General features: G+C 38.8%; 1 protein-coding gene across 2 annotated transcripts; it reads left to right on the top strand.

Annotated features, from left to right (window-relative positions):
• The first annotated feature begins 324 nt into the window (after nucleotides 1-324).
• LOC135478022 (glycoprotein-N-acetylgalactosamine 3-beta-galactosyltransferase 1-like) lies at nucleotides 325-15476 on the top strand. Of its 2 annotated transcripts, none has more exons than XM_064758281.1 (4): nucleotides 325-688; nucleotides 11277-11788; nucleotides 12053-12705; nucleotides 13931-15476. In XM_064758281.1, the coding sequence occupies exons 2-4, from the start codon at nucleotides 11470-11472 to the stop codon at nucleotides 14081-14083; spliced, it is 1125 nt and encodes a 374-aa protein (XP_064614351.1). In that variant the 5' UTR covers nucleotides 325-688; nucleotides 11277-11469; the 3' UTR covers nucleotides 14084-15476. The 2 variants fall into 2 exon arrangements, with proteins under 2 accessions (XP_064614351.1, XP_064614350.1); XM_064758280.1 differs by lacking the exon at nucleotides 325-688 and adding an exon at nucleotides 733-835.
• The last annotated feature ends 516 nt before the right edge of the window (nucleotides 15477-15992 follow it).

The raw sequence follows: 15992 nt of genomic DNA, 5'->3' as shown, positions 1-15992 counted from the left end.
TATACAGATATACAGAGCTCAGGTGGAGCCATAACTGACTTAATCTGAACATGTCACGTGATCATTAAAGATTGCAATTTTAACAAGGTTCGAGCGGCATACAGTATATATGTACATGCTCCACTGATATGCTAACTGGTATATCTGGCGCACCTGTCGCAATTTCATTTTGTATGGATTTTAAAACACTCAAGGCTCACGTGCTATAGGGTGTATTAGTTCCCTATGGGCGAAATGCCAAGCTGTACGACGACGTACGGTGTTTTGCGGTGTTGTAGGAAGGCCGGTTATATCTCTGAGAACGACAACGTGAACCCGGGAAGCTGTAACGTTTATCGTACGAGATTGCGCGAATCACTCGGAAGACAGCAGAGCGAACGTCCTGTTTGAGGTGTTAGTAGGCCTATAGCTCTGTTTATGGATATATACGATTGTAAGGGGAAAATGTGTGTGAGTGTTAACTGACTTTATCTGCTGTTTGGTTTCTTGTCTACTTGAAGACAAATACACTGTATTTACGAGTTTTCATGTACACGAACACACTGCTGTTCTGTTTGTGTATCGATATTTGGACTTTGATCTTTGGGGTGAAGTACGAACCCAGTCAGCAGTACACTGAACCAGAGGCTGTGGACACGACACGGATCCGGGGCTGTACTCCACGGTTGTAAAACGTAATGCAGTGCAGGTAATACGATTTAGAAATACTATAACGTATTAAATACATATAAATAGTCATGACACCTACGTGATTTGCCAATATAATTAAGATGTACAACATAGAGAGAATAACCAGAGCAACGACGACGGTGTGATACCTGGCAAAAGGTCACAGGTAGGTGGTGAAATCCGACTCTTTTCAATTTACTTCAATTATGGTTTTATTCTAATAACTGTCCATGTAAATGGATAAATGCTAGCAAATTACACACCCCCAAGCACCATGGGTTCAGTAAAACCAGGTTAATTGCAATTTATTTGACGTCACTGGTCTAAAATTACGTGCAAAGGCAAACGCACACGTGTTCATGCCAAGACACACATGTAGATGACAAAAGCATTTGTGGACCTGTATAACATGTGTCAGTCTACTGTGTCGTGGGTGGGGATAAGGAGGGAGATGGTGTCGTGACGATACTGTTTTGATATCATACCCACCATACTACTATACTGAACTTGACATAGTGGTACCATATTGAAGCTAACACAGTAGTACTATACTGAACTTAACAGGGTAGTACCACATTAAAACTAACAAAGTGGTACTCAATTGAATCTAACACAGCTGTACCGTATTGATCCTAACACAGTTGTACCATACTGAACCTAACGCAATTGTACCATACTGAACCTTACACAGTTGTACGGTACTGAACATAACACAGTTGTACCATATTGAACCTAACACGGTTGTACCATATTGAACCTAACACAGCTGCACCACACTGAACCTAACACAGCTGCACCACATTGAACCTAACACAGTTGTACAGTATTAGATGTAACACAGTTGTACCATATTAAACCTAACAAAGTTGTACGGTATTGAACATAACACAGTTGTACGGTATTGAACATAACACAATTGTACCATACTGAACCTAACACAGTTGTGCCATATTGAATCTAACACAACTGTACCACATTGAACCTAACACAGTTGTACCATATTAAACCTAACACAATTGTACCATATTGAACTTACACAGTTGTACTATACTGAACCTAACCGAGTTGCACCATATTAAATCTCACATAGTTGTACCTCATTGAAACTAACACAGTTGTACCGTATTAAATCTAACACAGTTGTACATACTGAACCTAACACAGTACATGTAGTACAATACTGAGCCTGACACATTTGTACCATACTGAACCTTGAATAGCTGTACCATGCTGAACCTAACAGAGTTGTACCATACCTGGACCTTACACAGTTGTACCATACTGAACCTAGCACAGTTGTACCACATTGAATCTAACACAGTTGTACCACACTGAACCTATCACTGTAGTACAATATTGAGCCTGACACAGTTGTACCATACTGAACCTTACACACTTGTACCATATTGAACCCAACACAGTGGTACAATATTGAACCTGACACAGTAGTACCACATTGAACCTAATATAGTTGTATCATACTGAACCTTACACACTTGTACCATATTGAACCAAACACAGTGGTACCATACTGAACCTAACACAGTTGTGCCATACTAAACCTAACACAGTTGTACAGTATTGAACCTAACACAATTGCACAAACTACACCTCACACAGTTGTACCATATTGAACCTAACACAGTTGCACCATATTGAACCCAACACAATGGTACCATACTGAACCCAACACAGATGTGCCATAATGATCCTAACACAGTTGTACCATACTGGACTTAACACAGTTGTACCATACTGGATCTAACACAGTTGTACCATACTGAACCTAACACAGTTGTACCAAACTGAAAACTAACACAGTAGTACGGTACTGAACCTAAAACAATTGTACCAAACTGAACCTAACACAGTTGTGCCGTACTGAACCTAACACAGTAGTACAGTACTGAACCTAACACAGTGGTATCATATTGACCCTAACACAGTTGTACCATATTGAACCTAACACAGTAGTACCATGCTGAACCTAACATAGTAGTACCATACTGGACCTAACACACTTGTACCAAACTGAACCTAATACAGTTGTACCATACTGAACCTAACACAGTAGTATCATATTGAACCATACAAAAACCGAACACAGTAAAACCATTTTATACTTTACATTTTATCTTTTTTTTAGTTAACATGGTGGAGCCAAATTTTACTTTACAGGTCAAAGCCATATTGTACATAAAGCCATATCCCTCTTTTCCGGATTCTTTAAAATGGTATATAAGTTTCTTTTTAACAAATTCTATCTCTGAAATCGGTTAGCGATGTTCCCAGCTTAACTTCTACATTTACCGCTCTGAATCGTTTTACTCACTAACCTGGAACTCGGTCCTGTCATCTGCGCTGTTTCCAAAGTTCTGACGGTGAACGCCACAAAAGGAGGTGTCCGGTGATCTTAAAGTAATTCTGAATTGATATCACCTCATTATGTGGGACTAATAAAGACCATGACTTCGCAAATGACTTCGCAAATAACACAAATGTAACCAACGAATACACTTGAGCAGCATCAGAACTTCGCAAGCCGCCATTTGCAAAGCACGTGGCTTGGTTGCTAGGGTGGACTAGACTGCTTTTCCAAAATTAAGACCATCTTTTTCACATTATAATTGATAATAGATCATTTCTGTTCATTATTAACACACAAATTAAAGTTAAGACTCCCAAACAATTTGCCAATAACCCTTTAGATTGTGTACATCTCATTGGTTTCAATCAAATCATGGTGTTAATTATAACGTTATGGTCTTTATAACATAACTAGGTGTTATGAGGTAAGAATTACTGAAGGATTACAGGAAACATGTTTTTGTAGCGTACAGCTTTGACATGTTAAGGACAGCACTCGCGGAAGGACCGAGTTCCAGGCTAGTAAAGTAAAGAGTACAGATCTGTATTTCTCAAAGCTGAGCTGGCAAGAACGAAACAGATCTCAGATGTAAGCAAGCTTACGCTTTTTGTAGTAATATTTCAGAATAGTTGAAATTATTACATTTCACAAAGTACCAAACTCGTCTGTGCAAGTGTTACCGCTCAAAATCGGCTAAAAGGTAGGATAATTCAATTTAATTGTTGCTTGTTTAAAATTTCCAAACATTAGATTTATTTTAATACTATAAGTAACAACTTATGGTTCCTGAAGTGGAATAATTTGAGCTATCGTTGGTAAATACAGAAAATGCGATTACCGAGAATACTTTTCTTTCGCCAAAAGACTACGGTACAGCGTCTTTAATGGAGGGCATGCCTTAAGTCTTCCAGCCGTTGATTCTCAAAAAGGCTAGCAAAGGGTGTATGTTCCCGTAAAATAAATTCGTAAGGTATATAAATTAGACTTAATTACCCTGTTGGCTAGAGTAACAGTTAAGTGAAGGCCACAATTTCGCAATCGCAAAATATCCGGTTGACTGCATTCCTGGGAAAAAATCATCTCGCATACTTTTCTAATATTGTGTCTAACGTATAGATGAAACACAATGTACCTAAAGTACGAGTCTAACTTATAGAAAACACAGCATGTTGAACGAACCGGTGTCTTATGCCTTATTCAAGCCCAGGGGCATCTGCGCATTTGCTGTTTTTACTCGCCTTCAGCACGCTTAACTCTGAGCAAAACAAGTAGTTAGAAAACTGTGCTTGATGGTGACATGAGTCCAAAACGGAGTTTTGTTGATGCTCATATATCATGTATACTGTGTAGATTATTCTCTTGTTTTCAAAAAATTATGAATTTCGAATATTGTCAGGGCAGTTCTGACAATATCGTCTTAAAGTTATTCATTTCCGTATACCTCACCATATTATCATTCATCTCGTCGTCTACCAGCCATTGCCTCAGGCGAAACAAGGTCTCGAATACGTGTACTCTGTATAAAAAAGCCACTGTGTACGAGTGGTACACAGAACTATGACAAAAACCCATACTCACATAAAAATGTGTATCAGCAATATTCGCTGACTGTATATTATATGTAACACACTCATATTAAACAAGTAAAGTGTTACTCCCCAGAAAGACAGCTTCAGTCAATATCATGTGTGTCTGTGGTACACAATTTGTTTACCACTGGTACACACGTCATTGTTAATGAGTAAATTTATGCAAAAACCTTTCCTCGCAAAGTTTTTCTTGAAAGTTAGCAGTTTTAGGAGAGAATACAGTGTCACTTTGGGGGGAGGGGGGAGGGGGCGATATCCAGGAGTGAGTGAGTGAGTGCTTGGGGTTTAACGTCGTACTCAACAATTTTTCAGTCATATGACGACGAAGGAATCCTTAGGGTGCATGTACGTGTAATGTGCCTCCTTGTGGCAGGACGGATTTCCACCGCTCTTTTATCTAGTGCTGCTTCACTGAGACGACTTACCGAAGGCAAGTAAGCCGCCCCGCTCGAGCCATTATACTGATACGGGTCAACCAGGAAAGTTGTGGTATATCGGTATGACAGGCGTACAATGAAAAATCTGTTTTTTTTTAAAAATATTCCTTTAACATGTGTAGACTCATTTACAACTACATGTATGAATTGATATCTTTATTTTTGTCCTCGTTAAAACGCGCACATTTCTGCCGTTTCCTTGGACCCCAAGGCTTCTAGGGCCTTGGCGGTCTGCCTGGCTGGGAAAACAGGAATGAAATTTGGACTGCATTTATTATTTATTTCTTTGCTTATTTGATTGGTATTTTACGTCGTGCTCAAGAATTTTCGCCTAGAAAGATGATGGTCAGATTTATGATGAGTATTAGTATGAGACCGAAATGCCCGGAATAAACGACCGACCTTCGTAAGGTATGTGACAAATTTACTGATTTCATGCCGCACATTTATGTCTAAAATTCAACTAAAATCCCTCTCCCCGAAGAAAACGAAAACTCACATAAGATAGATTCGAACTCGCATCCCATTGGATGGGGTTGGGGTGGTGGGTGGGGGGTGGGGGGGAGGATAGTGTGTCGAGTGAGGAGCCTACATATCCTTGAAAAAAAAATAATGTTCACGAGAGGGTAACATCTCTTTGTTGCGTGAGTCTGGGTAAAAGGCCTTGGCAGATATGTACATTCCACAATGATGTATACATTTCGTTATTAAACCTCTTCTCACAATGGCGAAATAAATGCCGGAATTTGAGTCAATATTAAATGTACTTATATGAAGATTAAAAGTAGATAGACGCGTGCAGCGGTTTCATTAACTGTAATGTGGACTATGACAACAGATCGGGTGTGTCACTGTGTCGAGCTACACTCAAAAAATTTATCTGTTAAATTTAACAGGAAGTCTGTTGTCTGAGTAATGCTAGAATGAATGTGTCACATTCAACATAATTTCCTGTTAGTTTAATACAGTTGTTATGTTGAATTAATAGAATATGTGTGTTATATTTAACAGAATAATCTGCTGCATTAACATATATATTTCTAGCATCACTCAGATTACAGATTTTCTGTTAATTTTTTTTTTAGTGTGTGCACTCTTCAGGCAACACCTGTCACTACAAATTGCAGACATATGCATGAAGGAAGATTTAACGCGTTTATTAAACTCTTCACCTATGAGGTTTGATTGTCATTTAATAAACTTAATAAATTTAATGATTGTGCCATGAGTTTGCTGGTTTCAAAGGCTGAAGAGATTTCTCAACTTGGGTTGTTTAGGTATTATAATAGAGCTATATAGCATTCAACGTCTGGAGGTGTAAAACGGTGGGTGCTCAATGGGTAAAAACCAAGAAAGTCGAGCGTCTAATAACAGTACTGGTATCAAACTAATTCTTCTTATTAATTTATGTTTATTTATTTGCCGAATAACTTATTTTAAAAATCATGCATGTTAAAGCTCACAACGATATTTATAGCCGGCGACGTTTGCACTGCTTCCGCTTATACATGCGGGATCTGATGTAGAGGGAATTGTCAATGCACGTCATATGCTTACATGAAGAATGTTATACCTGACTGTCCTGTATACGCCCACTGTACCGCGTTTATTATATGAACTGTGCACACTTGTTAGAATACATATATAAGCCTTGTGGCACATGGTAGAAGGAAGTTCAACAGAAACATGATTCACAAACACGTTACAGTTAGCTATTTAGTAGGATTGTCGTATGACAGCAATAGCATGCATGCTCTAGGCACAGTATTATACGCACTGCCATTGAACTTGCTAAAACAGGTAGTTCAAGACGTATCCTATAACTTACACAATGTTAATGTTCCACCTCACCTTGTACGTCTGTGTCAAAACATATCATATTTTCGATTGTATCGCCCTGTAACTACAATTGAAACTCAACACGATAGACTCTTTCTGATGATAAAGTATTTAGACAGTGGCCTTGATTTAATTAACCTACCACGCATCTTTAATGAAGCTGATGTTCGTAGTGCTGTGCCTAATTATTTTAATATCCAAGAGCCTCCTTACATATCCTATGAGTATACAAAGCCTATCGCTTCCAAAATTTTCAATTATTCCCAGGCCATCAAGGAGTTCGATTTGGGCGACGTATACTTCTGGCGGCTATAAGTGTGATTGTGAATCCTCAGTTTTTACCTACGACAAATGTAAACATTTCCTGACTGGTGACCTTAATATTATTAAGAATCATGATCTAAGGAATCTCTTTGTGAGGGGTCCTAAGTATAGAGAAAAGAGAAATGTCAACATACGATCAAACAAAAAAAAATACATGTATCATCTCGGCACTTGAGGAGTATGTTAAAAAATGGTCAAAACGGGAGAAAGTGGATTCTTCGGTACTTAACAATTGGCTTGAGATTGTCAAAAAGAAAGTTAGTTTAACTATACACCGTCTAGACATTGATACTCTACCTAAAGTTAAACAGGTTCTGAAGGATCCCACTGTGCAAGAAACACTCGCTGACCTTCATAGTAAATTTGTCATCACTGTAGCAGACAAGGCTCCTAATAATGTCATCTTTATTTACAAGAATTATTATTATCAAATTCTTGTTCAAGAGCTATGTGCATCTACAACGACATCTACGTATTCTGCTACATGTACTCTGGAGGAACTATTTAACAAACACAAAACCTTTCTTTAAAAAAGGTGCATAAATGTACCTACCTGTCACACAGAAGTACCACAACTTTACTGGATTCCTAAAATGCATAAATCCCCATACAAGGCTCGATTTATTGCAGGTTCAAGAAGGTGTACCACCAAACTCTTGTCAACCCTACTTACGAGGGCGTTACAAGAAGTTAAGTCATTTTGGAATAAGTATTGTTGTGTCATAACAAAAAATTCAGGTGTAACAGCATGTGGATTCTTAACAACTCCAAACGTCTTACAGAAGAACTCGATGCTCATATGCATATACCGTACAAAGACGTATCCACATGGGGTTTCTCTACTCTCTATATTACGATTCCTCACAAAGATCTTATTGACAGAATATCGTCGTTAATGGTCTCGGTATTTACTAAAGCAGGTCACCGTTACACTAACGTCAGAAGCAATAAGGCTTTCTTTAGTTCTACTCTTTATAAAGGTTACCACTCATGGGATATTACATTATTTATTGAATTACTTGAATTTCTCATTAATAACATCTATGTGAAATTCGGAGATACCATTTACCAACAGTGCAAAGGTATTCCAATGGGTACCAATTGTGCGCCTCTTTTGGCAGACCTATACCTGTTTTCATATGAATACGACTACATGCAGAAATTACTTAAAAGTAATATCTTTAAAGCTCGGTCCTTTTCATTTACCAAGCGATATATTGATGGTCTACTGGCGTTAAATAATCCCCATATTGCTGAAGCGGTGACGGAAATCTATCCGCCTTCATTGGATTTAAAGGAGACAACAGATAGTCCTGATGGTACATCTTATTTGGATCTATATCTGTACAAAGACGAACAAGGTCTCCATTCACGCCGCCTTTACGACAAAAGGGATAATTTCAATTTTTATGTTGTAAATTATCCTTATTTAGATAGCAATATACCAAAGGGTCCTGCATATGGCGTATACATATCTCGCCTTGTAGCATTTGTCAGATCTTGCATTAATTGTGATGACTTTGCGTCACAATCTGCGTCACAAGTTGCTAGTTCAAAAACTAGTTTGTCAAGGATACTCCATCAAACGCCTTCATTCTAAGTTTCTCAAATTTTACAATGAGTATAACACTCTCGTTGGCAGGTATGAACAGAGCGTTCAGAATCTCTGGCGATCTGCATTGTGATCAACCACATAGACGGCGCTGTTATCCCTATGTACATATCTATCACGTACATGGTATTTAACAACATAGATGGCGCTGGTTGCCCAGTGTAACGGTCTATCTTGTATGTCATGTGTGACATCATAGATGGCGCCTCTTGTAGCATGAGATCTTTACATATTAACGGGAAAGACGTAATCGTCCGTTACTTTTGAATCACAATCTGATTGGTTAGGGTCTGTAACGCTCGTCATTTTCAAACTGTATCTAATACCGCTTAACCTGGGGCTAGGGGCCGTAAAGGTAGCCATGCTAATTACATCAGCATGATGCCTTTATGCCTTTAACAGTTGCAATTAAAGCGCGACTGAGATACTTGTTTAGCTGTTAGTTGACATGGAACTCATTCACGGACTACGAATTTGAACAATGATATGGAATTCATGCCTGGAATATTCATTGTCTGCCCGGCATCATTGAAAACTGATGACCGCTTCTCTCTTGTGTGTTATCGGCTTTATTTCTTATTTGTATAATTTCTTACATACCTTTGTCTTTGGGAGTTAGTGTTAAACGTTGTTTTGGAAATAGATCTTGCTATTATCGACTTGGAACGCCCTTTATGGACTACGAATGGTATATGAATGTCGGACTTGACGCTTATACAGATAAGGCATATATTTAAAAATAATGATTCTTTATCTAGTCTTTGTTGTTCATTTTAGTACAGCGATTGTTACAGTGCATAACAATGGATTTAGTCTATGTTACGCTTCGCCATTGTACCCAAGCAAGCCTATATTTAGGCTATTTATTTGACGGGTATTTTACGCCGTAATCAAGAATATTCCACTTATACGACGGCGACAAGCATTATAGTGAGGTGAAAACCGGCGACCATCCACAGTTTCCTGGCAGACCTTCCCATGTACGGGCGGAGAGGAATCCAGAACTCACAGCGACCGCATTATCGGGATGCTCAAAGGTCGTCGCGCCGAGCACGCTAACCCCTCGGCCACCGAGACGTTACCCAAGAATAGGGACTAACGCATTTACGTAGCTTATTGTTAACTGTTATGCAGGGTGAATAGATGTGGAAGATTTGACATCTTAGAACGAGGCGCCACAGGCTTCTGCATTTTTGCTATAAAAGCCGCACGATGAGACTAATGCCAAAATATTGTGTAAATTTATTTTATAACTTTCGAGACATGTATTACAATTTTCTTCTTTCTTTCTCAACGCTAGGGCATGTGGGTCTGCGTGAAAAAAACAAAAGATAAAAGTGGATTCTGTCTATCTGAAATATCGAGTGAAAGAAATCCTAATATTTTAACTCGATGTAAAGAACAAACGAAGCTATTCCAGTAAGTCAGTGCAATTCCGAAAATGTACATCATACTTTCGTCTGATATGTATTTCTAAGTTTATGATGTAGATCTTCGTGTAATGTGCAATACATGTATAAACGACAGTCATTCCCTGTACTATTTACTGCTCTCAGTAGTGACAAAACCGGGATCACTGATGCGAACAGTACCAGATCTCTCTCGAACGCATATGTCGGCGTTTTGACCAATCACACGTGTCTGTGCAAAAGTAGGCGGGATATAATGTTCTTACCTTTGAAATATGTTAAGTTTAGCCACAGGCTCATGTTCATGTTATGTGATGTCTTCCCTATTGCTGCAGTAATGTTACGTTTTCTCAACAACAAGGACGTACATTTTACTGACGTAGTCTAGGATATAGACTACGAGGTAAGGCGCCTGTGCTTGTGTATTCCTTTTAGGTTGGACATGGTGAAAGGACGTCACATAGACTATATCCACTAATACGCAGAGTATTTGTTTTATGAACATGATGTTTTGCAAACCATTTAAGATACATTTATGCATTTCAAGTGTAGGATGCTTCAAATGTGTTTCGTCCTAAATCGCAATAGTGTCTTCTCTTTTCATTTGGAGGCTAAATCGAAAGCCAGTTGTCATTTTATACAATAAAATGTTGGGCTGTTGTTCGGGATTTGAAGGCCTACCTAACTGAGGTAAACTAAAAAGGGGCAAGATTTCACCGGTTATATGGGGGCACCATCTGTCAAACTGTTGTCAGTGTTTTGTTTTTATTCGCTATGTTGTAGTCTTTTATATTAGGCCTACATATTCTTTAGGTCTAATGGGTAACACAGTTATAACAGAATTGCACGTTTACCACGGACTTTAATACTTCACCTTTCCTTTTATTTGAAGTTATAGTTGATTAGTTTGTTGTGTAAGTAGTTTCTTATGTAAAAATATTGAATGAATTAAAGAGCTAATGACCTCGTTAGTATCAAACAAACTGTTAAATTTACCTTTTTTATATTGCGAAATCAATTGTATTTCAGACTTTCACAGGCTGGTTTTGGAAGAATCCTTGCCCTTTGGAAAAGCCAAATGTTCTCCTGAGAAATATGTTTACGGTCTCAGGTGGCCGACAGTGAGGTGAATGGTCTGTGTGAAGTGAACAGAGGTACTGATCTTAACGTATCATTTCGGGTGCAATTCACCAATCAGTGACACGCAGGCTTAGGTATCATTATGGCTCCCTCGTATAGTGCGACAACCTATTTTTGGCTGGGACTATCAATCGGCATCGTTGTTGCGTTCACCTTCACTTTTAACAGGTCTTTATTTCCGAAGTATGTATATGAAGCCACCAGTGGTTCTGGACTCGATTCAGACGTGGACAAAAGTAGAAGCCTTACACTAGATGACAGCATTATTTCTCCAAATCAAAGAGGAAACCATGTCAAAGGTTCTAATCGAGTGCCACAGAGCTTTCATTCTCACGAAGATCTCGACAAACACATCGTGCCACATAAAGAATTCCACTTTGAAGATGGTCATGCACACTATGGTGAGTGTTAGAAAACAAAATTTACGTAGACGCGTCACTAAAACCACGCCATTGCTCACACGTTGACAATCCATATGGGAACAATAAAGTGTAAAGCGTAAACAAGGCTTTCAGATTTTCACAGACTCAGCTACTCAGGAAAAATGCTAATTCAAGGTTTTTAATTTTTATTCGAGCTTTTCCTAGTGATATTGATGGCTGCTTTCTTTTGTAGGGTTTACATATAAGGTTGGTATCATTCAGTTATTGTTGTTGTTGCTGTAGATGATTCCAGTGTTGCTGAGGAATTGTACCACAAAGTCCGCGTCCTTTGCTGGGTGTTGACGTCACCAGATAATCTTCAAAAGAAGGCGATCCACGTGCGAGCCACGTGGGCTAAGCGGTGCAATAAAGTTCTGTTTATGAGCTCCGTAACAAATAGCTCCTTTCCGACAATAGGACTGAATATATCCGAAGGGCGGGAACATCTGACAGCCAAAACAATGCGGGCGTATGATCACGTCGCCGATAACTACATGGACGAAGCTGATTGGTTCATGAAGGCAGACGACGACACTTACGTCATCTTGGAGAACCTGCGTTACTTCTTGTCGGATGTTGACCCTAACGAACCGGTGTTCTACGGTCACCTGTTTAAAACGATTGTGAAACAGGGTTATTTTAGCGGCGGAGGGGGCTATGTCCTGAGTAAAGAGGCACTAAAACGCCTTCGAGCACGTCCCCAAAACGTGTGTAGGAATGACGGAGGGGCAGAAGATGCGGAGCTTGGCAAGTGTATGGAGAACCTGGGTGTAAAAACAGGAACATCTCTCGATGTGTTTGGGAGAAGTCGCTTTCACTGTTTCGACCCGGACACACACCTCCAAGGGGGATATCCTGACTGGTACTATAAATATGATGCTTACGGAGCCAAATCGGTAAGTAGCCGGTTCATTTTGTTATTTACTCTTGGCCAACAACCCATCACCGAGTAAAAGCATTTAAAAGCAACAATCGTAGTAATTCCTTGGATTGTCTCTTTAGTATTGTTAACACTTCCTTGAATTGCCTCTTTAGCATTGTTAACACTTCCTTGGATCATCCCGTTAGTATTGTTAGCACTTCCTTGGATTGTCTCGTTAGCATTGTTCGTACTTCCTTGAATTGTCTCGTTAGCACTGTTGGCATTTCCCTGAATTGTTTCGTTGACAATCTTTGCACTTCCCTTGATTGCCCCGTTACCATTCTCGGTGCTTCCCGTGAGCACTTTTAGTACCTTCCGCGAAGCACTCTTGGTGCTTCCTTGGAGTGTCCCATTAGTATTCTTGGTACTTCCCGTTATCATGTTTGGAACTTCAACATATTTACCTCCTCATCAATGCAAAAATAGATATACCAGTACCCTATTGAGCATAAAACCACATGGACTTACTAAACTGGGGTATCCTTCACTAGCTTTAGTACACACATTTTTTTCCAACATATTGTCTTGGTTAAGGGGTACAAATACTGACAATGTGGCTTTCATTTACAAGGGAAAGTTTTTGCGCATGAATAAACGCTCATAAACACAGTGGATATTGAATGGTTAATCCACAATAATAGAACCATTGTTAAATGGTACAACCTCGAATTACGATGAGATTTCCCGATCAAGCTAGATTTGTGACATAGGATCTAAACTGATATCGATGCAGTTGTCTTCAGGTGTCCTCTGTGTCACACAAATACATGTCTCAGCTTAGCAACACCGTTTCCGTTCTTGGTTTTAAACTTCTTTTACAAGAAAATTTCACCTCTGCGACGATGGATGTTTTTATGATTGGAAGAAAACCGGACAGAACAGGAATCTAGACAACATTTATTCTAAGTTATTGACATTGTATGTTAAATAGTATTACAATTGAGTAATTCTAGTTCACTCACGTCTAATAAATCAGAACTCAAATCACTGCATGGTTTCAGAGGGCGTGTAACTTTCTACTCCTTAAGCATTTACATGAACAGTTAGAATAGAGCATAAGGGCAAATTGACAAGATGTCGTATTTCCCCGGTTTACACTTTGGTAACACTTACAATGTTCTCGCCGTTCTAGTTTTATCCTCTGTGGTTTAAAGTCTTCTATTTCATTTTTGTTTTTGTTTCGTTTTTTTTATTTCCAGGGCCTGGGGAGCATAAGTGATTATGCCATCACATTCCACTATATACCCCCGGAGAAGATGTATGCCTTGGAGTTTTACGTGTATCATCTTCGTCCTTACGGTTTGGTTTCCAAAACGCAGAGCCTAAATGTGCCGCGAAATAGGACGTCCTAGTCTCTTATTCTCGTGTTCACATTCTATATCCATTGTAAATACTTCCAGTCATGAGAATCTGCCATCAGAAAATGAAAAAATATGACGCTGAACAGAACGACGGACGTTTTTGGTACCAGCCAAGAATCAAAAGCTAGTCCCAAGCAGTGATCAATTCAAACGATGCTACAAAGACGTATAAATCACACTAACGAGAACGTTTATCGCATAACGGTTTATATAACGCTACCTGTTGGTCCACTGATGCTGGTGTTACCGGCTTGGGAGAAGTGCGTTATGAACCAGCTAGACTGACGCGATCGGGGTGATCTTCAGATTTATCGGTAGCTAAAGTACAGCAGGCTGGTCAAGAAGTTGCCTGGTACGTTAACAAAAGGAATTTATTCTTTCCTACCTAAGGATGTGTGAATAACCTGTGATTTTTACTGTATATCTAGCTCATCTGAACTGAATTTTGTGGCAAGAAAACATATCCCCACACGTCTTGACAAGAAAATGGTGATACTGCACGAGCAGATGTTGTCCACGTGATATGACAATCTTTGGTCGATGGCTGTATATAGCACGGAACAGTCGATCATGAAGCAGCCCTCGTTTCTGATTTATTTTCTTTGGCGATCAGTCAACGCCTATGTCAGTATGCAGCAAACCGTTTTCTTTTCATAAAGAAGTTAACCAACAACTAAATAAAGAAACCAAGTTTACCGCACAAGGGATGAAATAATTTTATTTTATTTTTCCGACACCATGTCCGGTTGAGTTTAACGTTGATACAAGACTTTTGTTCAATAGATGTTAGTGATGCCAGTTGTCTAAAGTGGGATCAGGGAACAATTTATGTATTTATTATTTGATTGATGATTAACATCATAATATATTTCTTTCAATCGATGGGACACTGCATGCATTGTGAGGGGGCGTATTCTCTGACGGTTTTTGGTATTCGCATGTTGCAAAATATTAAACCACTGACTTAATCAATCCGTCTTTACGTCACACTGTGGCCAGCTTGAGCTCTCATTTATACTCAAAGGCTGTTCAGAAACTGTGATAGAGAATAATTTTGTTCCATGTTCGGTAAATAGGAAAATATGAATACTACATAGGTCATAGAGAATTTCATATATTTTACTCGCTAATTAAACATTTTGTCTGAATTTTTGTTTTTATTAAGGTATACTTAAGCAGGCATCAATCACATGGGTTCTGTACACCCCACTTCTTAGGGCACAATGACGTTTTCGCGTAAAGTAAACAGAATAAATAAATTTAGTTACAAATAGCATATTCTTTTCATTGAGTTTGATGCTGTTTTTATTTTCATCATGTTTTGTTTGGATTCTCTTTTGGTTTTGTGATTTGTTTGTTGTTTTTTTTTGTTTTGTTTTCCGGGTTTTTCTTTTTTTGTTTGTTTGTTTTGGTTTGTTTGATTGTTTGCTGGGTTTATTCCTTCTTTATTATTGTTATTATTGCTTAAAGAGTTTTGCGTTTCACATGTAACTGAGTTATCAAAACGAGAAAATACGTTAACGTCTTCTTATCTGCCTTCAAAATTCACAAGTTCATGCATGCCGTGACATGAGAGTACATCAGCAAAAGAAGTGTCAAACAGATTAAAATGAATTTGCTTCACCACGCAGCAAATAAAAATACCCATAAAGTCGCCTACGTCAGAATCAAGTTGACACGATGGGATGAAGATGTGAGAAGTGGGGACTTGAACTGGTTCTCTCTTAGTCGGTTAAATCTTGAACAAGAGAGGACATTCTTAACACTGAATAAAACTGTTTGTTGTGCTACGTCTAACGCAGGCTTTATGTAGTTTTCACAAAAAAAATCGCATTAAAAAACTACAAATAGTGTGCTTGAACTACCTTGAGATTCTGTCTTTTATCATGATTTTTTTTCG

The sequence above is a fragment of the Liolophura sinensis genome, chromosome 11 (assembly GCF_032854445.1).
Source record: "Liolophura sinensis isolate JHLJ2023 chromosome 11, CUHK_Ljap_v2, whole genome shotgun sequence".
Lineage (NCBI taxonomy): Eukaryota > Metazoa > Mollusca > Polyplacophora > Chitonida > Chitonidae > Liolophura > Liolophura sinensis.
The sequence above is the reverse complement of the archived record's forward strand: the minus strand, read 5'-3'. Positions and strand labels throughout refer to the sequence as shown.

What these genes read in the sequence shown, in the direction of transcription:
- LOC135478022 (XM_064758281.1), top strand. Translation starts at nt 11,470, where the DNA reads ATGGCTCCCTCGTATAGTGCGACAACCTATTTTTGGCTGGGACTATCA. An exon ending in AGATGGTCATGCACACTATG is followed by an intron (nt 11,789 to 12,052) that starts GTGAGTGTTAGA and finishes TTGTTGCTGTAG; the next exon opens with ATGATTCCAGTGTTGCTGAG. An exon ending in ATGCTTACGGAGCCAAATCG is followed by an intron (nt 12,706 to 13,930) that starts GTAAGTAGCCGG and finishes TTTTATTTCCAG; the next exon opens with GGCCTGGGGAGCATAAGTGA.